Source organism: Chlamydotis macqueenii, chromosome 1 (assembly GCF_036417535.1).
Source record: "Chlamydotis macqueenii isolate bChlMac1 chromosome 1, bChlMac1.mat, whole genome shotgun sequence".
NCBI classification, from domain to species: Eukaryota; Metazoa; Chordata; class Aves; order Otidiformes; family Otididae; genus Chlamydotis; species Chlamydotis macqueenii.
In genome coordinates, this window is record NC_141556.1 from 118,122,033 (window position 1) to 118,147,917 (window position 25,885).

Sequence of the window (25,885 nt, forward strand, 5' to 3'; positions counted from 1 at the left end):
ACGAAGACTTGTTACATATATGGTCTTAGTGTGTCAGAAAGTTTCCAGTTTTAGATTTTTAGCTAAAAAAATTCACCTGCATTTGCCACCTGATAGCACTTGCACGTATAACTTCATGTAGCAAGAAAGTCAGAATTCTGTTAGAATAACTTGATACTTCTGTCCATGACCTTTTCCCATTACCTTATTTGTTTATTGCTGATCTGTTATTGCAGAATAGGTGCAAATATAAATTGATCACCACAGCATCAGAATTGGAGAACAGTTTTCTAACTGCAAATCTTAGTAACGTAGGATGTGTTGGAAAATTGCTTACCTACTGGTGACAATTATTACCGTACTTAAGCTGCACTCCTTAGTCCAGATTATGTTTCCTTAACATCATCATCTTCCTTCTCTTGCAGTGCATCAGAACATGGCTAAAGCAGCATTCAAGCACCTGCCCTATCTGCCGCGTTCACGCTCTGTTACCTGAAGACTTTCCTGAGCTTCCTGCACGGAACAAATACACCTAAACCGTATTTTATTTGAACACATTATAATAAGATGCAAAGCGGCTGCAGAATAACCACCGCGGTAAGGAACAGAAACATGATGCCTAGAAAGAGACAGAACCCTGGCTTTATTGAAAATAGTAGTAGCACTTGGACCGATTCAATATTTAACACTTAACATTAAGCCGTAAGATGCTGGTACTGCCACAGCACCTGCACAATCAAGTTACCATGCTCCAACATCCAGCACTTTTCCAGTTGCTGCCTAACTGTGTGAAGCTGATGTAGTTCAAAGGCTAGCAGCACACAAAATTGTTAAAGTTTTTTGGCTAAGAGATATTTAATCTACTGTATCTACTTTTCTCAAAGGATGGTATGCAACCCCTGTAAAGAGGGGGTTTTCCTTCAGAGCTTACACCACACTGAAAATAAATTCAAATATCAAACAAGTAGGTGACCTGAATGACAGACTAGCAGAATTTGGAACAGCCAAGATGCTATCTTCCTCTGGCATAAACAATTACAATTTAACTGCAAGACTCAAATCAGGCTTGTGGTCATTATGAATGCATTTTGTAAAATTGCAACTCCTTTCTCTGCAGAAATCCATAGCTAATAATTCAAATCATTCAAATAATGAATTTTAGTAATACTTGGAAGCAAGAATTTTTAAGTATTCATGTGATTCTTTCTGCTTATGCATCACTGAGTTGGAATACTGTGGCTCAATTCTTTAATCTTCAAATACAGTTTGAATTTCCCTCATCGATGAAGAGGTGATTTGTTTAAATCAGAATTAGAGGAATTTTATTTTTGATGAAGCAAAACTGCATCTGTATTCTGTACATGAATGTTCATCAAGAGCATGAGGTACAGAATACAAACAGCTTGAAAGAACAGTTGTTATCCTACTTCTTTAAAAGTCTGAGCCTGCCAGAATACCTTCATCACTGTAAAACTTGTCTCAAAAAGCCAAGACCAGGACTAAAGAGTCTACAGCCGAACCACTCTGAAAATAGTGTGACTGTTGTTTGGATACAAGCAGTGTTAAATTGAGTACATGAGATTGTTAGCTAATTCTAGGGATCATGTGTTACCCCAGATGAGTATGTGTCCTCCAGATGAAGTTTTAAACTATTCTGTGATTAATCAGTATATTGATTGGCCCTTGGATCAAAAATAAAATTACTGCTGCAGCTGATGTGTGTTTCTTTGTGTTATATTTTTGCAAAGTCTGAGTTACTGGCGAGTAATCTACTGTATGCTAGAGAGCTAAGGCACCTTGTGCCTGGAAACTAGGTATGGCACCGGCATCCTCTTCAGCTTCCACTGTTTGCTTGGGGTGGTACATATCACCGTCTTGCCTTTTCATAAAAGCAGCCTCAGGCCCTTTTCCAGTGACCTGCTAAGCAGTCCCACACCTACTGTATTTGACAGCGTTCTCTACAGAGAAGGTAATGTGCCTTGAGGTAGTAAGGCAAGCTGGCTGTGGAAACAGTGCACGGTCTTAGCACTGAACCAACATTTACACATACTTGCTTGCTATCAGCCAATCCTCTACCCTCAGCCAGTTCCTAAATAAGCAGGATGAGTTTTGATCTATGCTCCTTTTCTCTTCCGTGACTCCCATAAGCTGGAGTGATGTTAGTGCTTTCCAGAGAAAGTTCACTCACAGCCCCTACTGTACAGCTGAGCAGGTTCCAGTTGTGCAGTAAGGGAGCTGATCTACTCTGGCTGCCAGGGCCCACAGTAGGACAAGTGCCACTCTATCTTTCCAAATAACTTCTGAAGGTGGGAGGTGACAGCACCTCTTTGAGCAGCAGGTGGCACTCCTGTAACATCGTGTAGATAGAGAGTGGCTTTTGTTTTCCAAAAAGTCATCCTGGCTGATTTCCTAATCTTCAAGAAGTGTTAAGTTTTCCCCTCACAAGACTGTTGTAAGACATTGAAATAAAAAATCTCAGGTGTTTATTCTTGTACTGAGATGATACAGAACCAGGGCCAAACCTAGAATTACATTTTCCTGCTGGATAAAGCTAAAGGAAATTATTTTAGTCAGTTTTCTTAATTCTGTCTTTTCAAGTTGTCATCTTGCCTCTATCTCACGTAATATTGTATAGAAAAAAATCCACCATTAGAATGAAATTGTGGCTGTTCTCTCAACTTAAAAAAATGTCAAAATCTGCAACCTGTTTGTGTTGGGAAGGTTATTTCTTGCTAAAATAGTTTTCTGATATAGGTCCTTTAAGATTTATAGTTACAAACACTTTAATGTATTTATCTTAAATTATTCCTTTCCTAGCCTTTACATTTGCACATCCTGGTATTTTTAACCCACCTAATTAAAAAGAGTTACTGGCCTGTCATTTTATAAATAACTGCTCCAAGGGAGACAAGTCAGAAGGTGCCACAGTGTAGTGCAGTTTTTCCACCATCTGCAGAGGCCAGCCTGCATCAATTCAGTGGTGCTGTTTGTCATGGGACAGACGTTTCTTTTTCACATCAAAACTAAGCTGTAGGAATCTTATAAAAGATGGTATGATGCAAAGAATAAGTATATTGTCAAGCTAAATACTTTCAACTGATCTTTTTAGTGCTGTTTTACATAAATAGCAAAGATAAAAGTAAGGGCATTGTTTTTCTAATCCAGGGAATAGGGCAGGGAGAAAAAATAACTTCAGTTCTGAGCATTCCTCCTATACAGACTCATATTTTCAATTTGACCAAAATCACTTGGGTGTTATTTCACAACTTTTTTCCCATTCATTTTACAATATTCATCTCACACCACCATCTCGCATTGTTGTAGCACCATTTATTACCCCTTCAGTGACACTATTCAGTATTATATTACAAGACCCATACCTCCCCCCCGTATATATACACCACGTATAACTGGACTCATTAGGTTTAAGAGGTCTTTAAAGGACTGTGGAAGAAGTATTACAGAATGAAGTAAGGAAAGAAACTTAATACATATTTCTACAACTTGTAGAAATATACAAAATTATTCCTTCAGGATTTGTCTGAGAAAAAGTGAGGAAAACATAGTTGTTGAAGTCAGAAAGATACCGGACAAGGCTGCCTGGACAGATGCATCCAGATCAGCTATCATAAGGCAGGCAAAGTCTTACCACTGTTTTGAGAACTGAAAGCACAAGAACAATCAGCAAGAAGAAGAAAGTAAGTGATGTGTTTTCAGTTAAAATAAGACATGGATAAAATTTCACTTTGCCTCTGAATAATTTTGTCCTTCTTCAGTAAATCCTTAAGTGATTCTCCTCTGGCTATTTACATCCTGCAGAGCTTCAGTGGGAAGTTCTCTGTGATGAGATGATCATCATGCAGAAGGACAACAATGTTCACTTCAAATTCTGGAAGAAGGAGAGGGGGAGGGGGGAAAGAGTTCCGAATTAATGGGAATTGTAGCAGTAGGATGAGATACAGCACTTCACAGGGCTCTTCCAAGCTGTTTCAATACCCTGGATTTTCCTGTGGCAGGGAAGAATGTGGTAGTCCAGGTAGATCCTCACCACAGGCATCCCAGACCTTGGACCATTCCTAGAGAACCTTGACTTGTTCTAATCGTTGGGATTCCTCTGGATTCATTTACATATCAATGAAAAACTATGACAGGTAGTCTTCTGGACAACAGGCAGAGTTCAGATATGTAAGACTAAAATTTTTGGGGAAAGACACCACACAGTAGTACACACTGTTTAGAAGCACGTAAGTGGAAGAGTTAGGGAACAGACTCCTCCCCTGCTGTCAGCAATAACATAGCCTGAGAATCCTGCATTATGTGTGGCCTTAAGACAAATACACCAAAACCAGCAAAATATAGTACAGCTGCAAACTATGAAAAAAAATTTTCAAAAGGAAATCTACTCTTTAGATGTCATATTGTGGTGTTCAAATCCAAAATGAGTATCAGTTCTAAAATCAATCCTAAATGGAGACAGAATACAAAGCCAGATAGAGTTAATAAATGAAGAAAACCAGAGATCAAAATAAACTGAAAGTAATTGTCCTTTTTTAGACTCTTCAGAACTATATTAAGACTGTTCTTATAAATAGATACTACACTAACAGTAGCCATTTGTCACTGTAAATTAGTATTTAATAGCTAGAAATCGCATAAACTAGAGAAGAAGAATATTTTGAGGAAAATCACTGTGCAGGTGATTTTCAGGTGCAAAAATACTCTTGGGGGAACAGATAAACAGGATGGCAAAGCTGAAAAACTAGTTGTGCACATTTGTTCAAGACAGACAGGAGAAAAACAGGAGAGGCTTCAGTTGGGAAGGATCCTAAAGGTAGAGACTTGTAGCTTCAGTGTGACACAATAAAATTTTAACAAACAAACAAACAAAACCAACACACAGGCTATGAAAGAGAACTCTTGCAGTAATTATTTGAAGAAGTGAGGAAAATCCTCAAGTTTCACATTTTTGTTAAGGAAAACTTTGGATTTTGGCAACAATAAGCAGGAATAAGCAGCTGGTGTACATCAAGAAAAGCAAGTCACATACAGCCTAACCTGACAACTTCTACTTCTCAGTCTGTGTAGCAGGAGAATGTGGAACAAAAAGGAGAGGAAATGGAAAGAAGAGGTTCTCACTGGTGATGAAAAGAAAGAAGAGATCATCTTAGCTTTTTATTCTTGGACTATTACTCAAGTGTTTAATTAGGTAAATTTTGGGCAGAAAAAAAAATTACCTGCCATTACACCGTTTCTCCTGTCCCTTTAGCATATAATTCTGTTAGCCACAAGTAGCTTAACAGTCGCACAACTTTTTAGTTAAAAATATTTGGGCTGTATTTTCTCAATCTGTATGAAATACAGCAGACTACAATCCTGCTCAGGAAAACTCTACAGGGAAACAGATGGGTGTTCTTGCTTCTTCTTGCAGTGCTGACAGCAACGTATCCCGTTACCTGCCAGATCTCAGATGAAAGATGCCAAAACAGCACGAAGTCCTACGCACTTACCAACTTTGAAGTTTGTTGTTTCCAGGGTAGGGCAGGTGAACAGCCTGGGAAACACCATGTAGATAGGAATTGGTAGGCCCCTGCACACATCCCCATCAGCAATCTGAATATTCTGTATCTCCGTGGCATCTCTGGCATAACCTTCTGCACACCCTGGTAAACGCAGGAAATTCAGAGGGAGAAGAAGGGAAAGGAAAGAGAGAAGAGAAAGCAGTGGCCAAAACCTAAAATATACACCGGGGCTGGGGGAGAGGCATGCGTGGGCAAAACATTTTGCCCTTTGACCTGCAAGCTTTCACATTAGCACTCTTGAGTTAAGGATCACATAGGTTATTTAAATTAATGTTTGGACAGTTCCACCTGAAGTGCAAAACAATTTTATGCAAGTTTGTTTAATTGTACGGCTTTTGACGTACATTTAAGACGTTAGAGTGCAAGTGGTAATTACTGCAATCTACACAGATTCTGTTTATGGAGAAACTCACCACAGGTTTCCACACGTACTAACTGCAGCTCAATACTTTTGACTGCAGCGTCTGCATTCTCCACGACCAGCTCCCCTGTTAGTGGCTGTGTAATGATACAGTTTGTAGAACTGAGATGACCTCTGATGAGAAATTTTGGAAGTGAAGCTCTCTGAAAAAATGGGGAAGAGGGAAGAGACAACTGTAAGAGCAGACTAAGAAAAAAAAAAATACCTTAAAGAAAGACAGTTATCAAAGTATATAGGAAATTCCCAAAATTTGCGAAGTTAAGAACTCAAAAGTTCAGAAATGCCTCAGGTAACTTAAATAATATAACTCTTTAAATATGCATCCTTATGCAGATCAATTAAGGTATCTCTTACTACTCTCCCCCTTGACATGCATCCCCCGACTCATTCCATCCACAGGAGCATTTTTCCTGGATGAACTGGCAAAACATGGCTATTACAATTAATCCAGAAGTCGGGAACGACACGGGGAAGGAGGTAGGCTGGCAGGAACTAACAGGATGGTCAAGTCACATCAGCGGGCGCTGCTCCAGAGAACAGCAGCATTCTGGTCCCATTTTGTTATGGATTACAATATAGTCTATAATTCCAGTGATTTTTTCCGCCTTTTAAAATTTCTCTCTCGTAGTCACTTTTGGGAGAAAAAACAGGCATTTAAAAATCTTTGTTTAATGCAAGATGTAGCATACTGTTTATGTAACAAGACACCGATTAAGGACAATTAACGAAGAGCTTGATTTCAATACAGGATAACAACTTATAAAATTTTCTTAATAGCAAGCATGTTTCCTACTTTTTAAGTAAGAATACCTGATCGAGGATGAGAGTCTATAAATCAGTTTCCATAAAAGACCAAAGCAGGGGTTTTGCTCCCCCTGCCCTCCCCTATTTCAGGCCAGCAGGCATCGGAGATACTCTCTGCCAGCAGAGAGATTTGTGTGCCAGAAGCTCCAGTTACATTTCAAGTTTTGGCAGGAGACATACTGAAACAGTAGAGTTTTCTACCTACACCTTCAGCTCGTATCACCACCATCCAAATTTCTACAAACTAGAGAAGTTCTCCTCAACTATTGTTTAGACTGTTTCACTCAGACACCCAACACCTCTGCAGAATTTAGCTGTTCCACTCAAAACAAATCTTTGGGGGAAATAAAAGAGACGAATTTTCATGTGTTTAGTAAACGTGACCTCACTTGGGTATTTTCTCCTAACTTAAACGACAAAACCATCCTATGCAATATTGAGTCCTAATAATGTATTAGTAAAATGCTTTTTTTATTGTATAGTGCCTCGCAGGTTCTTCTCGTCACCACTATTAGCAAACACAGAGTTGCTTCCCTGCTTCACAGGGACATCATATAGCTATCCCCCAGCAGCACAGTGGTCACGAACCTAAGATACGCTGATCAAAGGAACCTGTTGAAAGAGAACTCAAGGCCATTTTCCTCAATCCTAGTGTATGAGACTTGTTTTTTTAAAGGTATATTTCTCCTAGAGCCTTACTACTCTTGACAGTACTCTTCATATTTTAATCCTAGCTAGGTCTTCTCTCACAGGACCCATCATTTACACTCTTTCATAATTCCCCCAAAAATGAGACTCAATAACATACAAGCAAATCTATCCTGGTTTTTCATCTAACCTCTCTGTGCTTTGCTTGACTACTGCAAACCTCCTAATCAGTTTTCTAGTAGTCTACCAGAAATTATAGTTCAGTCTCCAGACAAGCAGAGAATTGAAATTCTAGTATTTTAAATACACCAAAAAAGTGACTTTTTCTACCTGCCCACCAGGTATTCACTTCAGACCCATACATTTTTTCTGGGACAGAGAGAGGAATGAAAAAAAAAAACCAAAAAAAAAAACCCAAAAAAAAAACCCAAAAGCCACTGCTTGTGCTACCATACACATTGAATGCCATTCTTTAGACAATGAAATACCAAAATCTGCTGGATCAGAGCTGTCAGAAGTTTCAGAACCTACTTTTGTGGTTATGTATTTGAAATAGAGAAAGGCACAGGGTCTGCTATGAAACTTAAGAAAGAGCTTTTAGTAGACAGGACTTTCTCATGATGTACACCACTGAGTCTTTGCTAAGCCAATGAGTAGAGTAGCAAAATACAAAAGAGAAGGAAGAAACAGAAAATAATTCATATAGAAACATGGTTCATAGGTAGAGCAGACTGCTGAGAGCTCAGTAGTTAGCAGTAGTCTCAAAAATAATTTTACCACCAAGAACAGTTATTATATCCTTATATTTGGAAAAGCAGATGCTTTCAGTGTGCAGCAGTCTCCAGAGACATGAGAAGCTGCTGGACACAACTTGCTCATCCTCTAGCTCAGCTGGATTTAGAGTTCAGCCGTGACAGCAGGTTGGTTTTCTAGAATCACCTCCACGCTCAAGAATCATAGAATCATAGAATGGTTTGAGTTGGAAGCAACCTTTAAAGGTCATCTAGTCCAAATCCCCTGCAAGGAGCAGGGACATCTCCAACCAGATCAGGTTGCTCAGAGCCCCATCCAACCTGGCCTTGGATCTACGGTCTATTCCATAGAATGGTCTCTTCCAATATGCAGAAAGTCAAGCAAGTAGGAAGAGACCTGCATGGATGTACAAGATGCTACTGATAAAAATCATAAAAAGGAAGTATACAAAAGATGGAAGTAGGGTTAGGTGACCCAGGAGGACCATAAAAACCATTATATGAATGTGCAGGGATGGTTCTGGGAAAGCCAAAGCCCACCTGGAGTTAAATCAAGAGACATGAAGGGCAACAAAAAGGGGCATCTACAAGTCTACCAGCTGCAAAAGGAAGACAAGGGTAAATGTCAGCCTGCTACTGAATATGGCAGGAGACCTAGGGACAAAAGACATGAAAAAGACAGAGGTACTTCATGTCGTCTCTGCCTCAGACTTTACTGATGAGATTTGTCTTCAGGAAACCCAGGCCCCTGCAACACAGGGACAGTCTCGAGCAAGGAAGAGTTATCCTTGGTAGAGGAGGAGCAGGTTAAAGAACATTTAAAGAGACTGGATGCACACAAGTCCATAGGACCTGATGGAACGCACCCACAAGTGCTGAGGAAGCTGACCCATGCCACCGTGAGGCCAATCTTGGTAATCTTTGAAAGGCTGTCATGAACAAAGAAGGCTACTGAGGAATGGAAGATAGTAAATGTCACTCTTATCTTCAGTTAGGAAGAGCCGAAGAACTACAGGCTCATCAGCCTTCCTTCAATCCCTGGGAAAGCGATGGAGCAAATACGCCCAGAAGGCATTTCCAAACATATGAAGTACAAGAAAGTGACTGGAAGCAGTCAGCATGGATTTAGGAAAATGAAATCATGCTTAACCAACCTGATGGCCTTCTGTGATTAAGTGACTAGCTTGATGGACAAGTGGAGCGCAGTGGATACTGTTTATGTGGGCTTCAGCGCTGTTTTTTATACTTTTTCTTCTAACAACGTTACTGACTAACTGATGGAGTACAGACTAGATGTACAGATTTGACACTAAGATGGACTGAAGACAGCCTGAACTGCTAGACTCAAAGGTTTGTGATCACTTGCACAAAATCCAGCTGAAGGCCAGTCACTAGGGCTGTACACCAGTTACTGGGGTCAATATTGGAGCCAATATTACCTCACATCTTCAATGACGGCTTGGGTGATCCTCAGCAAGTCTGCAGATAATACAAAATTGGAGGGAGTGACTGGTGAACCAGATAGCTGTGCTGACCTTCAGAGGGACCTCAACAGGCTGGACAAATGGGTCTACAGCATCCTGCGCTGCATTAGGAAGCATGAAACAACCAAATAGCTGATTAAGAGGTTTGTTCTGAGACACAAATGGAAGAGTAGGTCTAAATTCAGAAGTCTGGGACTAAGAACAATGGAAGACAAATTGAGGATCCAGGAGATCGAAAGCAGGGAAGTAGTCTTATTAACAAAAAAAGAACACAAGAGGAGAATCTGGAAACATGGAACACAGGTTTCAGTGGACAAACAGAAACCAGTGTTCAGAAAGCTAAATGACCAAGACAGCTACTACTGTTCATTCAGGCTTCCCAAAGCCACATGAAGCTGGGAAGGAAAAAAAAAAAAAGGCATAATCAAGGATCAAAATATAAATTTTTAAAGGATCTTGGCTACATGTGGTATAGAATATTTTCCCTTGCTTCACTGCCATATTTCACTCAGAAAAATTATAAAAATGTTTAATCATTACTGAACAAAGTTCCACCTTACATTAGTCACCACTACCACAAGAGATCAGGCAGAATCATTTTATTGCTTACAAAAGTAAAAAAGAATAAAAGGGAGAAAAAAAAGTTGATTATCTGCAGGGCAGCATTTAATAATTCCTCTCTTGTTCTCACTCAGAATCACACGAGCATTACATTTAAAATAAAATAATAAGAAAACCCTTACCTCTTTAACATTTTGCAAAGTTTCAGGAGTAATTGTGAAGTCAACTGGGCTTGGCATCAGTTTCCCTTTCTGTGACTAGAAGTAATGAAAAAGTTAAACTGTAAACGGTGATTTACAAAACACACACAGAATATTTAAAAAGACAAGGTCAAGCAACTGTTGGATGTGTTAGTTTTCAGGACTGCCTTCATACCAAAAGTATGCATCTATGTAATAAAAAACCTGATATTTCCTGTCTTTGTTATTAAATAACATTATGATATTGTCTAAATACAAGTCACAATGCATCACAAATCTGAACTGTAAAAACAGAACTGCATTCATTTTTGCTTACTTTGTGTTTGGCATTGCAATAAACCACAACAAGCTTTCCATTTATAAGTTCTAGCTATACTGAAAAAAAAATAAATGAAAAAGGAGAACAAAACAAAAACATGTAGTTGACTACTCTAAGCCACCTGGAAAAGAAGAAACACATTACTTAACTGAAGCATATGGTATGCTATAGAAAAAAAGTTAAATTTCACATTTCTGTATTTACAAATTTACATTTTATACATCACTTGCAATGTTTGCCTTCATTATTAATAGTTAGTAAATACAGGCAAGGGACAGATGGGGAAATTATACATGAACTTGCTCCTTTGCTTCAAATAGGTTTTATAAACTCTCTCTCACTCTTGTTATCTCTGAGTACTTTGAACTCTTTCTGCTGCACTTTCAATAGCTCCGGTCTCCTAAGCCATCCTCATATGACTAAGAGATCTTCAGCGTATGGAATCTGGTGTAGTGTTGATTTAATGAGCTTAGCATTCCAGCTTCTTTAACTGTAAAACAAACAAAACTTGGTCCAGGTAAGCTTTCCACACTGGAAAAGCAATTTAGGGGGCACATTATTACAGTTCTTCAGTAGCTATTTACACAATTTATCACAAAACCAAGAAGTTAAATCTTCATATAAGTGGCTGAAAGGGCCCTGAGCTCTGCTGAGATACAGCCTGTACTCTGCAACAGGAAGGCAAGCTTTGCTTACCATTCACCGACCTCTCTCTCCACCCTTATCTCAGTAAGGTGCACTGCCTTCTTCCTACATATTTAGAATAAGTGGCCAGCGCAGCATCCGTTATGAGACCCCTAACTGTATGTAACTGGGAGGTGGCAGAGCACACCACCACGGGTGGGCTTTAACTTGAACTCTTAGTTAGGATCTACCCTCACTACTTAAGAATTCAAAATAGCTTCTGCTGCCCAGCTGCAAGATGGAAGATATTAGCAAACGACTGACTGTATGTTCCCATAAATGACAAATTCTGGCAAAGAATAAGGTTAAGGGAAATGGTACATTGAGCACTGACAGTTAGAATTATATGTTCAGTAAAACCTCATTAATTCACCCTGAGAGAGAGATTCATGATTTACTGACTTGTGATCTAAGAAGTGCTGTAGTGGGAACAAGAAAGAAAACCAGAAAACTGCATAATATGTAATTTGTTCACTATTTTGACAAGTGTGGCTTACTTATAATGTAATAATGGACCAACAAAATGTAGCATAATATATTTTAGGAAATAATGAGATCTTACCAACAGGAAACTTCTTTGTAGCACCTAGCTAAATCTTTTTTTAAAGTACTATAGAACTAAAATAACATATTTCCACCATTATTTCTAAGTAAAATGAAAGAGTCTAATACTTTACTGTCCTGTTAAGAGTTCAAAGGAATGATACAAACAATATGTTCTAGCAAGTTGTGGGTGGAAAAAGGGGTACTTAATTAGGCCTGCACAGTCTGTACTGACATCAGATGCTCTGGACATGCATACAAGTCAATATAAACTAAAAACCCATCTGATACAGGAACTTCAACTAACAAGCAGCAAAGTGTTTCTTGTGAGGCGGTCAAGTCTCATCCCACAATGGTATCTCCATAGGAGGAAGGCTGTCTCCACGTTGCTAACTGCAGGATGCGGATATTCGTTAAACTAGTTATCTTAGCATATTGCCAACCATGGGCTTACTTAACAGCAGAGATGATTAAGCTGACAAGCTTCTTTTTTCCAACTTGATGCAGTCCCAGCTTTGACACTTTTAGTCAGGGCTCTAAATCATAACTAGTCATCTGAAGAACAGAAATCAGATATTTTCTCTTCACCAATGAACTCCTGTTTCTAGGACAGACGTTGTGGGTGCCTGGAACCTTTGGCTAAGAAATACTCAGATACTCTGAAACAGTGTTTAGAAGAATGCCATGGTATTTCTCTAACCATACCATTGTTTCAGAACTGAAAGGATGAATAAGATAATAAACTCAGTGCAGTTTAAAAACATCTTATAATCCAAATCCTCTTTGTACTATTTTCTTTAAATGAAAAAAGAGAGATGTATTATCCTAAGATGCATCTGACACCCTAGCTCTTCTGGATGTTTTTGTTTTGAGGCTAGCTTCCTTTATTCATACATGTCCTGGGTGTTGCTATTACAAATGACATATGGTTTTACTTTGTTTTCTAACCTTCCTGCCAACCTTCACTTAACATGGAAAAAAAAATTAAATCTCACTTTGTATAGTTAATACAAACCACGCTTACCAGTGAGTGGACAATGAATTCACAAGTCTTAGTTAGGTCTTTTGCCAGCAGAGAACGTCGCATATCACACCGTAGGGTATACTGGCAAGAACATGATGGGGGGGGAGAACAAAACAAACAAACAAACAAAAAAAAGAACAAAACAGACAGCCTTAGTTAATATTTCCTCTCTCTTAACTTCACATTTTTTTATTGCGTATGTGAAGAGTGTTACTGTTATTAATATTTAAGGCATTGTTTAAAACTGATTAGTAGATAACGTACATATTAGTGATGCGGAGAGGGGAAGCAGATAAGAGGTAAAAATTTATTTTAAATGGTCCCAAATTAAAGCTGATTTTTCTTTGTGTTTACAGTCCCATAGTCATTTGCAAATGCTTTCCATATCTTCTGTGTTATGTAACAACCTATGAGATTGAGGGACTAATTCACTGATGGAGAGTAGTATTCTCGTACAGCTTCAGTGCCCAAGTTACATTCAGTTAAGAGTGAGTACGGTATTGCTTTTCACCATACTTTGGATAAGTGGTTATCAATAAGATATATTCACAGCCCCTCTAATTTTAAATTTATTCTAAGATTTAATTTAACAATGGTAACAATTTAATGGACAACTGTCTTTAACCATATAGTTGAACTTAAGAGCAGCAGCGTGCAGTGAAGTCAGGCAACAAGGTTAATTTTGCTGCTCACTGTTCAAAAACTTGCTGCCGATTTTCTCTCCTTTCTCCCCCAAAACGGGAGCCATAAAGCAGTGATTGAAAAATAGGATGACCTTGCTTATCACAGTAATTATACACTTCAGCATCTATAGCATAGCCTTTCAATATCCTTACAAGACAGGGAATTTGTTGGGGTGGGGTTTTTTGTTGTTTTGTTTTTAATTGCACTCAGACTAGGGACTCAGCTTCATAACTTCTAGTTCATGGTGCCTCTCTGCACATAACCTGATCACATGTGCAAGAAGGACACCGGGGAGCACATCTCTTTCCCCGTCACAGACTATGGTTTCCACTGAAGTTGATCATTGTTGAGCAAACCTTCTGTTACTGCACTGAACTTCACTCAGACCACGGAACACAGTGCAATGAGGCAGAAGGACCACACAGGCCTTGCAATTTGGCCCACAGCCTCTCCGCCAGCGTCTAATCAGAAGGTCTCTTCATGATAACAGATTTGAATCTTGATACTGAACCCCAACCTAACATAGTAATATCTAGATCAAGAAATAGAGGCTTGCTTTTAAACTGCACAGGACTTGGACGGAGGTCTAGGAAGTGTTTCTGAAACAGCACCTTTAGTTACTCAAGTGAAAAAAATAAATAGGTGGTATACTATTTGGAATCTATTTTCCCATTTCTTGATTTGAACAGAGAACAAATTTATATGTGTTAGAAGCAAATGAACTCTTTCCATGGATTTATTTAAAACTAGCAAAGTATTTTTAAGCAGTTCGAGCCTGATTTTCTAGAAAACAGACTTCACGTTCCTCAATTTATATCTATTATCTGTTTTATCCGGTATCAGTGCACCTTAAATAACCTTGGGAGACACTATATTTTCCTCTTCAGGAGAGCAGGATTCTCAAAGGTTGGCTGAAATCCAATGATTAACCTTGTAATTACATTTTACCCTCAGCTTGTAAAGAGAAGCTATGTAGATGAGAGAGGGAATGACAAAACAAAACAAATATTCACCATTAAAGTGTAACTTAAAACAACTGATATTGATCATAGGCAAATTATTGGGATTATGGAAAGCAACTCAACCAGTTTTGCACCATTTTTTACGTATCTACCACAAAAACCAGATGTTACATTAGGAAGAAAGCCAGGACTGAAAAAAGACATAGGAAGTACTTTAAAAAAAAAAAAAAAAACTATCTGAATGTAGGAAAAAAAAAAAAAAAAAAGGAATTTTTCTTTTAGTTACTTCTGATAGGCTAGTAGGTAACTCTAATATAAAAGACTTCCAGTTCAGCTAAATAGCTAACTTTCAGACTTCGTCATCAAACCCAATACTCTCATCAGTGAGTTACAAGTGGAGGGGAAAGGGGGGCAAGTTTGTTGTCTACAACATAAGGAGGGATCAGATCATGTTACAGTAGTTCTGACAAGGTATTTCAGGCAAGACATGTTGCTACTCTTCTGTTTATGCCATCGTTCTTTAAAGATTTACTCCATATGGAAGGCCTGAAACAATAAGTGATGGAAAGATTTCCTACAGTTACAAGACGCTTCTCACAAATGAATGCAGGAAAACAAACTCTAACCACTAGGTAGCTTTGTTCCTGTAGGATTTATCCCTGTGTCTTAAAATGGATCTGTTAAGTCAGTATACTTCATTTTTTAAATTTAAGTATTATTAGCAGTAATTGTTTGTCTACTGTGCCAACAAAGTCTCACTGTTACTAAGTTAACAGTACACACACTTGTATCTGGGTATGTAATACTGTATAGATTATCTGCAAAATGGTAAATGCAACTTCTGTCACAATAAAATCAGAACTAGATGAAAACATCACCCTGTAAGAGAACTGTACAAGATGTAACACATGTGGCAAATACATTTCACCCTTTCTAAACTCAAAGCCTCTCTTTCCAGTATGCTTTTAATTGCCTCTTGTACGTCCCATGTTACATCTGATCAGTTTCATGACCATCAACTATTTCCAATGAAAAGCTTAAACTTGCTAGAAAAGAGAAGGGAACAGACATCACAACATTTTTTTAAAAGCAACATTATATTGATGGGATTCTAAGATCTCAGGATGGTTCCTTTGCCACATTTAAGAAGTGTTACCACCTCTGGAAAGCGTTGACTCCTAGACATCGGAACTGAAAAAGGCAACTAGAAACTACCTACAAACTAGTACTTAAAAGGTTAACAAGTATCATAATTTTTAATCTTAAGTTATATCTAGACAATACAGTACACACCAGAAGAATGCCATATTAGTAAAGCGAAGCTTAAAAGCCGCTTACTTCAAAGGATCTCTAACTCTTTTATACTCATTCTTCAAATTGAGAAAAGAAAACATATTGTGCTATGAAAAGAAAACTTTATCATAAAACTTTATCCTCTGCTTCCACTGAGTAAGAGATGCTTTAGAATACATTCTGTAGATAACAAAAGCTCAGATTTTCTTTACAGATATGACTGCCTTACCTGAATATTAACAAAGACACCATGATATGTCTCATACAGAACTTTGTTCCCCTTCACATGCAATGGAAATTCAAATGGAATTTCTGTCTTGCCACTGGGAAGTTTCCCTGGTTTTACCATTTCAATAGTGCTGTTAATAATTTGAATAGGCTGCAAAAATAAATATTAACAGGTTTAGATTGAAGCAGAGTGACAGCCCCATCATTTCAAGAACCAGCAACATCCCCTAAACTGTAATAGACTTTGTGAATTTTCAGAAACTCCGGTGTTTGTTCACGACACACAGCTCTCCAGTCTTAAAATGAAAAGAAATATTAAGAATGTTTTCCTCAAGAAAACAATCTATTTTATGGTTGTATCATGCTAATGATCAAACATTTAGAGCACTAAACAGCAGAGTCTCAAGCACGTTGGAAAGCTGAGATCCATTTTCTAAATTATAACCCTTAATAGTAGTAGCAGGAATCAACAAGTATGTGTGCCAGTTGAGCAGTTAGCCATTCCCTCCTACTTTCACCCCGGGCCTTTTCTGACCCTGAAGATCTATATTTAGTGCTAGTCTCTCAGTGGTACAATGGTTAATTACGATTTGACTGGGGAAGTCTGCTTGAAGATTACAATTCTTTTCTCTCTGGAGTTTCACTATTGTTTTCCCTTTACTAGACAGAAATAAGACAACCTATTGCTTCTGCGGTTTGTTCTGGTTTTCAATCACTCATGGGCAGATTATTCATACTGTAAATAAATTAGCTACGATACAAATGAACATCTTAAAAGGCCCTGCATCAAGGCTATCTTAAGTTAAGCAAACTGTTTTGCAAATACACCACCTCTAGACAGAGCCAGCCTTTCTTCAATCAGTATAGCCATGTTCATGTGGAACCTGAGATAACATTCCCTGCTAGATTCCAAACCCTACCCTTCCAAATGTGGAGAGCAGTACAGAGGCCTTCCAGGAGCTTTGTGGTCCAACAGTCCTTGCATAGCCTCATACTCCACAGAATAATCTGTGCAGGTCTTATATCATGCCTAGTAACACACAACCTCAATGCCCTCTGCAGAAACTATTGTGATAGTGACGGATCTGGCACAAAAGTCCAATTAAATCTCATCACTTAAAAAAAAAAAAAAAAAAAATATATATATATATATAAAATTTTTCTTTAAATCACAGCCCTGCAATGCATCACCCAGTAACCATACTATTTATGATACTGTATTTCAGCCCTAAAGAAAACTCTCCAATCAGTGCAAGTTCCTCCCCCAAAACGTCATCAGGTATCACTAGATAATGCTGAATATTTCTCTGCTTTCTATAATTTACATACCATGAAGTGGTATAACCTGAGAGTGGTACTACCTGAGAGCCATTTCATTTGATAAAAGAGACAAAGGTTTTGTGCTAAAAATATTAACCTGCACAGGTCTTACCTTGACAGAGTTATAGAAAGCTTCGAACACACCCACACTTTTGGCACTAAGCTGCAGATTTACTGATCCTTCCATTGTTAATGAGATACCTTGGTGCTGGACTGTGTCCTTACTTGTTATGACCACGACTCCAGAAAGAATTTCCTAATAGAAGAAAAGACAACATGAAAACATTTGTTTAAATAAATTTACTCTATAGCTGTTACTGACACAGCAGGCTAACTGATCTTCAGTTCTCTCTCTTCTCTTCCGAGAGAACAGTCTAACCTTGTCAGAAAAGACAAATACTGATAAAGAAAGCAACGTGGGGAGGAGACCTCTGTACTTCTAGTTTGTTTTCTTCAAAAATATTACCCTCCTCTTTCTTGTAGAAGTACTAATCCGACCTTCAATTTCTTTCCAAAGCTTCAAGATCTTTCTCTCCAGGAAGATGAAAAATATCCTCATACACAACTATCGAGTCAGTTGGTAATAGACAATTTCCATTTCAAATGTTAAAATGAAATCCCAGGAAGAATTCTTATATGAAGAGCGGAATGGTCAGCCACGGGAGACAGAAGAGAAGGCATAACTGTAAAAGCGATGGCCACGCTGAGGATAAGACTCACCTCAAAAGTGGAGCAGAATAGTTTTTAAATAAGTAAATACTTGTTCTGCTAAATTCCATGTTACACAGGAAACAGTTTAAAAGTGTATCTGAATCTAAGGCGCAAGTTGCATGACTCAAGAGATACATCACTTATCCCATTAAGAATGCTTTGTCCACAAAATTGTACTTGCACAAGAACACTGCATCTTGGAAGTATTAAGTTACAAGTTCTAACACTGAAAAACAGATTAACTGCAGGAGAGCAACACAATTCATTTTACATACCCCACAGAGCTTATCTTTCCCCTCTCCTACAACAGAGAATCCACTCCAATCCAGAGTTCCACAGCAAACGTTCATATACATCTGGAAATAGCAGCAAGTGATTTGAGAACCTGAAGGAAGTTTCTCTGGGCTAACCTCCTCTTCTGCTCGATGGTAATGCTCTCTGCATCTGCACCAGGCTTGCAAAGTAGACACTAAACTACAGATCACTCCAACCAAAGGATAACTTAGACTGCCTACTCTACACTGGACCAGTTAAAACCAGTCTAGTTATGTACATTTCTGACAGACGCTATTTTAATTTTGCGAGCCTTTTGTCTTTACTAGTGGTACAGGATGACAACACAGAAAATGGGTCAGGCAGTTTAAAGCAGAACAGGACAGCAGTAGAACATCAAGCATCACAACAAAGGCTGACATGCTGCAAGTCTGAAAAGAGGACCTGCAGCAATTGGGAAATGCCGGGAACAGGAGACACAAGCACAAAAGGACGGTGAAGAAAAGCTGACCTAAATACTGTACTGCTTTGCTAACAGGCTTTAATTAGTACAAGCAATTAGGTTATTGCTTTGAAAAATGAGTACAGCTGAACTATAAGAAGCAAGGACAATCCTGAACGTATGAACTGCTTTAATAAATGAGAACAGTCTCCCACCACACAGCAACAACCTATTCCAGTGCTAGTGCCCACACACTTTCACATGATAAGGATGTATGTATTTGGGGCAGAAAGGAAAAGAATGACTTGAAGTTAAATATGATTTTTTCTTGTAACTCTCAACGTCTCTTAAACGAAAAAAACACCTCAAAATCACTTTCTAACAAAAACTTTTTAAAGGTCACTAGTGTTGGGGAGAGGGAAGTATCATGAAAAAGATGCTGTAATATTTATTTATTCTGTTCACATGCAATCAGATTATACTTCCATTTGACATGTGGAGGGAAGTCGTCTATGCCTTTTCTGGAGAAGAAATACTTTGTCCTTTTTTGTGTACAAACAGGGTCCCCTCTATATACAAGGCCGTCAGTATTGAAAAGGAGATTCGGAAGAATAAAAGACTAATCAGAATAATAAAATTATCAAATATATATATCCTAGCGGGAACCCTGCCTAACAATTTTATATGAAAAATATAAACTACTAACCTTGAGAGAAAGAACAGTAGAGTCATAAACTTAACATAATGAGATACTTTCAGGATGCTCTAGCAGGAGCTAAGATAAGTTAGATGGGAACATACTGAGGGGGTACAGACACACTGGCTGAAACCAAGATAAGGGGGCTTGAGGAGTTTAGGAGCAACTGATAGGATGCACAGGCACAGTGGCTGAGACCAAGATAAAGGGACTTAAGAAGTTTAGAACCAACTGATAGGGTGAAATAACCAAGGAAATTGGGAACCAGCAAAGATAAGTCAGCAAAAAACCACCCAGGCAGCAAGAACAAAGCAGGACAAAGGTCTGAATCCACACAGCTGGACATAGTGATAAGGAGGGGAGAAGAACCACCAGAGAGACTGTGACTCCTGAGCACAGACACGAGATGGACACACAGACCGGGGAATAACCTGTCATGGGAGGAAACTTATGATAATGATTTCTAGGAAACCTAATTAATATATAACCAAGTCCGCAGGAATTCTATGAATATGCATGTCTATGATGCATAAATACCTGTTCCTTAACACGTTGCACAGGTTCAGAGGAGCGATCCCCCGTGCGCCCGGCACTGTAATAAAGAATACCTGCTTAATAGTTACGTGGACTGTTAAGTTTCTTTTATTTTAGCTTTTTCAGCTTCAGTATACTTGTCCTTCTAAAAAGTACAAACCAAAGAACACAAGCTTACCAAGATGTTCAAATACTTATATTTAGCACATGATTTTACAAGAAAACTTTACTGTTGCAAAACATTTGCAAACATGTACCATTTGTAAAAGTTACATGGCATCACTTAATACTAAACTTGTACTGTTCTCAGTCCATATCAAAAGGGGTTCATTTAACACCACAAAACTAAAGGCATAGAGAAAGCAATCACTGGAATTAATCCCCTCGTACTACAACGCAGCAGCTTAGAATCAGTTGCTTTTACTTACTTTTTACCTCCTCCCTTGCGATGACAAAACTTTGCAAGATGGAGTTAAGCTAATAGAGTTCTACACAGAATTACTCATCTAAACAGATTATCTGTAGACTAGTGTATAATGCGAAGCACACAGATAAGCAAGGTACATACACTAAACTGCAAACAAAACATTATTGTGAGAAAACTGTCGCAGGTTAATGGTCCCAAACAAGCTTTTCAGCTTTCTGTTGTCAGTTCCTCACCATTCAGATATGCACATGAAACTAGCAGGAAGACAGACACTTTCAAAGTTTCAGTCACTTTCAAAGTCACAACTAAGATGAACACCTGCTTCGTCTGATCCAGCAGCACAACCCCTCCTTTCTCTAACTCTGGAGCAGAGTTACCCAAGTCTGGCTCAGGACAATTCGGAACCGTCTTCAATCAATAACATGAAATAAGCATAACACAGACCACAGAATCTCATCTCGAGAGTCACATCTAGACTTCTGACTGAACTAGACAGCTATTCAGTATCTATTAACTTTATGTAAAGACTAGAAGGATCAAAGTACACATTATACTGTCCCATAAATTGTTGTGAAAATTACTTTTAGTGTCAAAATACATACTAATTCCAACTGTTCATGGTCACGTCTGTTTGCTACATTAAGGATTTAGAAAAATAATTTTAGCTAGATATTATGTATTTTCAGACTGTACCTAATCACTTCACAACACCCCTGATAAGATAAATCAGTCGTCTTTTTTTTTTTTCTTTTTTTTTTTTTCTCAAATGCAAGGTAGCTTTTGAAAAAATAACAAACAAACCACAAGGTTGGTTTTCAAGATAACTTGAAATCTGCAGTCATACTTTTTGAGGGGTTGACACCAGCAGAGGACATCATACCCAATGCCATACAGAAATGCCTAACATTTCTCTAGTTCCATTTGATATCCGCTATATGCCTATGAATTAAGTTTTTCATTATTTTGGTACAATGGAAATCTGTGGTCAATTCCTTACCAACAAGATGCCTTAGGTTCCTTTTAGATTCCACTTCCCACATCACAAGCATTCACTTTTAGGACAAAGGGGTCTTTAAGTTTGACAACTTAAAGATTCACAATAAGTTCACGTAAATCACATTTACTAAATACTCCTGATCATTTTCTTTCACATCTGCTCCTCTACACAAGCTACCCACAAATCTTAACTACATACTCTTCTGATTATTCAGAAGGAAACTCACCACATTCAATAGAAAGAGTCTGCTAGACCCAACTAGCTAGTCATTAGATGCTTTAAAAGCTCAATGCTGAGATTCAGTAATTAATGTGCTTTTTTGAGAAAAAGTAAAAGTCTTCCTAATGGGCAAATTCTGACTTAAGTATATTTTGGACTTGCTTGTTGTTAAAAGACTTGACCAATATTAACTATGGCACCTTTCTTTGTACAATGCATTTTTCAGGCCTTTCAGCCTAGAATTCTTTTAATTATCAATCTCAGACTAACTGCCACAGTTACTCCAGTCATCTTGTTTAGGTTTTCTACATAAAATGCATCATTAGTTGTGCCTGTCCCCTCATTCTTCCAGCATTCCATAGTTTATTAAGTGAGCCTCGATGGCTCAAGCATTCTCCATCCAATTAAAAAAAAAAAAAAAAAAAAAGGAAAGTCTCCTGAACACAGATCTTCTGTTCCTAGGAACTTAAACACAGTTTTGCTGCAAAAAGCCTTATTTTGCTATTATTGGACATGCTATTAGGATCCATTTTATTGTCTTTTTGTTCTTAAATCCCCTATTACTTTTTTTTTTTAACAATGCTATTACTCTTTTGGTTCAAGAAGTGACAAACTTGATTTACTCACAATTTAAAGTACTCTATTTATGCCAGCTTTTCTCAAATTGAAGCCTGGACAAAGTAAAGATCTTTGTTTGCTTAGTTTGTCCAGTTCCTGATGATTATAACTAATGAATACAGAAATTGCTTACCGTTTATCACAGCATGTCGTTTTAAACAACTTCCTTTTTAAAAACAGGAACACAACCTCGGGCCTGCAGGATGCATGACTATTTTACAAATTCTGCGTTTAATTTTTCCCAATTAAAAAAAAAGAACAGTCAATGGAGAAACAAAGAACAAATAAAATGAACAAAATAGTTGCCTACTCAACTACCTAAAACTAAAGACAGTTTTAAGGAAGTGAAGTGATTTCCACTTGGCGTAGGAGATGATTGCTTTGCAACAATGACAAATGCTTGAATTCAGCTGGATGTAGTACATCCAAGGTCACAGTACCAGGATGAGAAGTAGCCTGACCCAATCCAAGACAACAGGGAACAGTATCTGAAGGTTCTATTATATGGTATTTCATCACCAAAAGAGAAATCATAAAGCTCTTGGCTTGATGAGAAAAGTCTATAATGAAACACATAGCATAATTCTGACCTTACAAAAATAAAAAAAGAAATTGTTATTCAACCTTAATTTGCCTGGTCAGCTATTTGCTTTAGACACACCCTTATCTTCTCCAATCCTTATCCTTCTCACACGTACTTTCAACAACATTTTCCCCCAATAAGACTCAAATTCAGTTCTGCTATAAAATTAAAGCTAAGTTTGTTAACTTTCAGAGTGCTTGCCTCGAGGTTTCTATTAAAAACGCCTGCACCTTCAGGGCCTTATTCAGTACAGAATTTACCATTAAGAGACTTTCAGAACAGCTACTTGTTAAATATGGGTCTCTCCTATGCGTTTCCCCTCACTTCTTCCCTCTTGGAAGGAATAAAGACGTACAGCAAACACACTCAACAGTTATAAAGACGCTGGTTGATGTACATGCAACAGATCGAGAGATACTGATTGCTAAAAATCCCTGAATATTTCACCCGCACTAGGCACTCTCAAGAGATTCAAAACTAGAGCTTGAATGGAAGAATCAGCAGCCATTGCCATTACCAGTTCTTTGGTCTATTATCACCCAAAATTCACAGGCTCTTCATCCACCCCACTTTATTTTGTCCATCCAATTTCCGCTCTGTTGGAGCTGCTCCACTATGTCTAATCTCTCTTCTGTGGGCCATCCAGCACAAGACCATTCCGATACTAATTGTTAAACAGTCTCTGTTCTACTGTACTTGAGAGGACATCCATAAGGAAAACAAAGAAGGTTGTCCATGATTCAACAGATTGATTTTTTCATTACTTTTATTTACTACTTTTAAGCGTGACACCAACCAAATACTATCAGTTTCCCTGATCTGGCTTACTAGCCAATACTGTCAGTACAAGAAAGGCGGCAGAAACTAAATGGCTAGGGAGGTGAGTGGTATTGTGGAGTTATGCTGGATTAATCATGGTCTCCAGCAAACAATGATTTAGAAAGCTCTGTAATGTTTTAGTAATTTTTGTTCTATTATGATGTAATAGGCATAACAAAAAGACTATTATAGCAGCGCATGATTTAGACATCACCTTCTTCCATATCCAAATACAGCTTTAGATAAGTTCAGAAAACAAAAGATCAAAGTATCCCTATTGGCTTCAAATAAATAGCCAGACATATACATTGAGATGAACTACTGTCTTTACTAAAGGAATCCCTTAATTTTCAAGTAGCACTGATGCAAGCATATTTTGAGATGAAGGTTGCCATAGACTGAAGGTGTTATTATCAGAGCATCACTGAAATATATAACAACCAGCGAATTTCTAAAGAAATCCCACAAACCTGCATACATTCCATGCTTAATTGAAAAGAGATTTGTAATTCCTTTCTGTACCTAGGAAAATTCTATTAAAAATTGTGTTGTACTTCTAGTGTACAGCTCTTTCATCATTGTGTTTTCACATCACTCAAGACCTCCAAATTTCAGGCCTAGTTAGTGAACTGAAATTATAAACCTTTTCACATGGAGTTAAAGTGGAAGCAAAAAAAATAATACTGACAGATTTACTAACCATAAATATCTGATTTAATTTCATCTTAAAGACAAAAGAAATATCCCTTTCCTGTATTAAAAAAAATACATCCAGTTTAGAGTGATATAAAGCAAGTCAAGTGAAGAAACTGAAAATGGGCATAGCATTACAATGAAATAATAATGTGCATTAGCAAAACAGTGTGAGAGTGAGATAAAGAAAGTCGTCTTTACCACTAAGATGCCATACCTAAATGGATGTGTTGTTCACAGATAATTCAGCATTATGGAAGTGGTTCTCTAGATGATTTGACAACTGCAGAACAGATGCTGTATACCCTTCAATTCAAAGCTGTTTAAAGCAGTTTTCCAGCACTAAAAACATTCAATAAACATGCTTTATATACTGTAACAGCCAAACTACTAACGTATGGGAAAGCTGTGTGTGAAAAGGATTTTTCTGATGTAAGTGTGCAGATAGCAAAAAACAACACCAGCAAAACCCTGAAAACTTCTGCTTAAACAATACAGTATTTCTAGAAAAACAGTGATAAAAATAAATCTCAAAAACACATTCCAGGTGATTTTTTTTTCTTAACTGCACTTGAAGTTTTCAACAATGAAAAAAGGCACAGCATATTTCCAAGGAGCTGCAAAAAGTTGAAGTATGCACAATCACTTTATCGCTATCAACAACTACATCAGTGAAAAAAAAAGTTAAGAAATCAGACTCCTGCCCAGTGGAAAAAAAAAAATCAGATCTGCTCTTGCCAAAGCACTCCAACCAAGAGGAGATTTCCTATCGGGTACAAACAACAGCTTAAGACACTTCCAGGTTTCTTGCCGAGCACAGAAACGGAACGAGAGTCTGCCACAGCGACTGGCCGCACGGCCGTACTGTATGAAAGCACAACTCCGGCCGTCATAGACGAGTACGAACCGCTGAAGCGACACTGTCCTACAGCTGAACTCTGAGCTGTCACGGCTCGGAGGGCCTCGCTCGCTCCATCCTTCCCTTCCGAAGCCCCGCCGCCCTCCCCCAGAGCCCGGTGAGCGGCGCTCCCGCGGCACGGCCACGCCAGCCCGGGGAAAGAGAAGGACGAAAAAGCAGGCCCGGAGCCGAGCACCGCTTTGCTGCGGGAGGCCAGCCGGGATCCCGCGGCGTCCTCGGTAGGGTCCTCGGAGGTGGGGGGCTGGGCTCGGGGAGGGGGGAGGCGGTGGAGAGGGGCGTCTCGGAGCAGAGGGGTGCGGCGGAGGGGCCCGCACTCACCCCGCAGCGGTACACCTTGTTGGCTCGCTTGATCTTGATGTCCAGCGCCGTGCCCATCGCGGCGGCCACGCGCCGCCACGTGACCCGGCCCGCGGGGAAGCCAGTCCCTTCTCCCGCCACCCGCTTCCGCCGGCGGGGGGACGGGGCGGG

At 38.7% G+C, this 25,885-nt stretch overlaps 2 protein-coding genes across 8 annotated transcripts in view; one reads left to right on the top strand and one right to left on the bottom strand.

The window, feature by feature from the left end:
* TTC3 (tetratricopeptide repeat domain 3) overlaps positions 1-1,695 on the top strand; it is a 65,039-nt gene extending 63,344 nt beyond the window's left edge. For all 5 annotated transcript variants that reach the window (XM_086765312.1, XM_086765331.1, XM_086765323.1 and 2 more), the window contains one exon: positions 405-1,695. In XM_086765312.1, coding sequence (XP_086621438.1) covers positions 405-515 — 111 coding nt within the window. In that variant the 3' untranslated portion in view covers positions 516-1,695. The remainder of the gene's footprint in view (positions 1-404) is intronic.
* On the bottom strand, positions 604-25,885 carry VPS26C (VPS26 endosomal protein sorting factor C). Of its 3 annotated transcripts, none has more exons than XM_086765356.1 (8): positions 25,736-25,885; positions 17,598-17,741; positions 16,167-16,316; positions 12,999-13,079; positions 10,411-10,485; positions 5,972-6,122; positions 5,487-5,639; positions 604-3,868 (listed from the first exon to the last, which is right to left on the bottom strand). In XM_086765356.1, exons 1-8 carry the CDS (start codon positions 25,790-25,792, stop codon positions 3,786-3,788), a joined length of 894 nt encoding a protein of 297 aa, XP_086621482.1. In that variant the 5' UTR covers positions 25,793-25,885; the 3' UTR covers positions 604-3,785. The 3 variants fall into 3 exon arrangements, with proteins under 3 accessions (XP_086621482.1, XP_086621487.1, XP_086621497.1); XM_086765361.1 differs by lacking the exon at positions 25,736-25,885 and adding an exon at positions 24,716-25,721; XM_086765371.1 differs by lacking the exon at positions 16,167-16,316.